The sequence below is a fragment of the Cucurbita pepo genome, unplaced genomic scaffold (genome assembly GCF_002806865.2).
Source record: "Cucurbita pepo subsp. pepo cultivar mu-cu-16 unplaced genomic scaffold, ASM280686v2 Cp4.1_scaffold002092, whole genome shotgun sequence".
In the NCBI taxonomy this organism is placed as follows: domain Eukaryota; kingdom Viridiplantae; phylum Streptophyta; class Magnoliopsida; order Cucurbitales; family Cucurbitaceae; genus Cucurbita; species Cucurbita pepo.
The window spans coordinates 1-960 of record NW_019648185.1 but is presented as its reverse complement, the minus strand read 5'-3'; the positions used below and the strand labels follow the sequence as shown (position 1 = coordinate 960).

The 960-nt window shown below is 37.5% G+C and overlaps 1 protein-coding gene across 1 annotated transcript; it reads left to right on the top strand.

The window, feature by feature from the left end:
* Positions 1-22: 22 nt before the first annotated feature.
* On the top strand, positions 23-412 carry LOC111786595 (the record flags this gene model as incomplete). Its single annotated transcript, XM_023666829.1, has 1 exon — positions 23-412. A coding segment is annotated over exon 1 (390 nt), but the record flags the coding sequence as incomplete, so codon positions are not given.
* Between the last annotated feature and the right edge of the window lie 548 nt (positions 413-960).

Sequence of the window (960 nt, the reverse complement as noted above, 5' to 3'; positions counted from 1 at the left end):
TGTCCAGAAAATTCGAGCAAGGATGCGTATTGCTCAAAGTAGACAGAAAAGCTACGCCGATGTAAGGCGTAGAAGCCTGGAGTTTGAGATAGGGGACCCAGTATTCCTCAAGGTGGCACCTATGAAAGGTGTCTTGAGGTTCGAACGTAAGGGCAAGTTAAGTTCTAAATTCATTGGACCATTCGAGATCCTAGAGCGAGTTGGTCCAGTAGCGTGTAAGTTAGCCCTACCTCCCGCCCCCTCAGGAGTTCAAGATGTATTTCACGTGTCGATGCTGAGGAAGTACGTTACGGACCCTATCCACGTATTAGACTACAACCACTCCAACTCAATGAAGTACAAGGAAATACTAGTAAAATTTTTAGCTAGAGAAGTAAAAACCTTACGCAACAGGAATATTGCGTTCGTTAAGGTACTGTGGCAGAATCACCACAGCGAGGAAGCCACGTGGGAGCGTGAGAACGAAATAATAGAAAAATATCCCGAGCTAGTACAAGAGTTTGAGACTTTCGAGGATGAAAGTTCTTTTTAGGGGTAGATAATGTAACGACCCGAAAAAAAAAAGATAATAATAATAAGTAAATAATAATTATAAAAAAATAAAATTAAATTAAAAAAAAAAGTAAATTATCGACTCTNTTAGGGGTAGATAATGTAACGACCCGAAAAAAAAAAGATAATAATAATAAGTAAATAATAATTATAAAAAAATAAAATTAAATTAAAAAAAAAAGTAAATTATCGACTCTCTCCCTCTCCACCTTCCCCAAATATCTCCCCAACCCCTCCAACTGTAAAATGATCTGGAAAAAAAACAAGAAAGGAAACAGAAACAAAAATGACAGTTTTTGGGAAAGGGAAAAATGGGAGAAAGAAACATAGGAAAGATCACAGATTTGGGGAGAGAAGAATTGGGGATGACTTCACTTCAGGCAGATCTAATAGGAATGGAAAGAGATA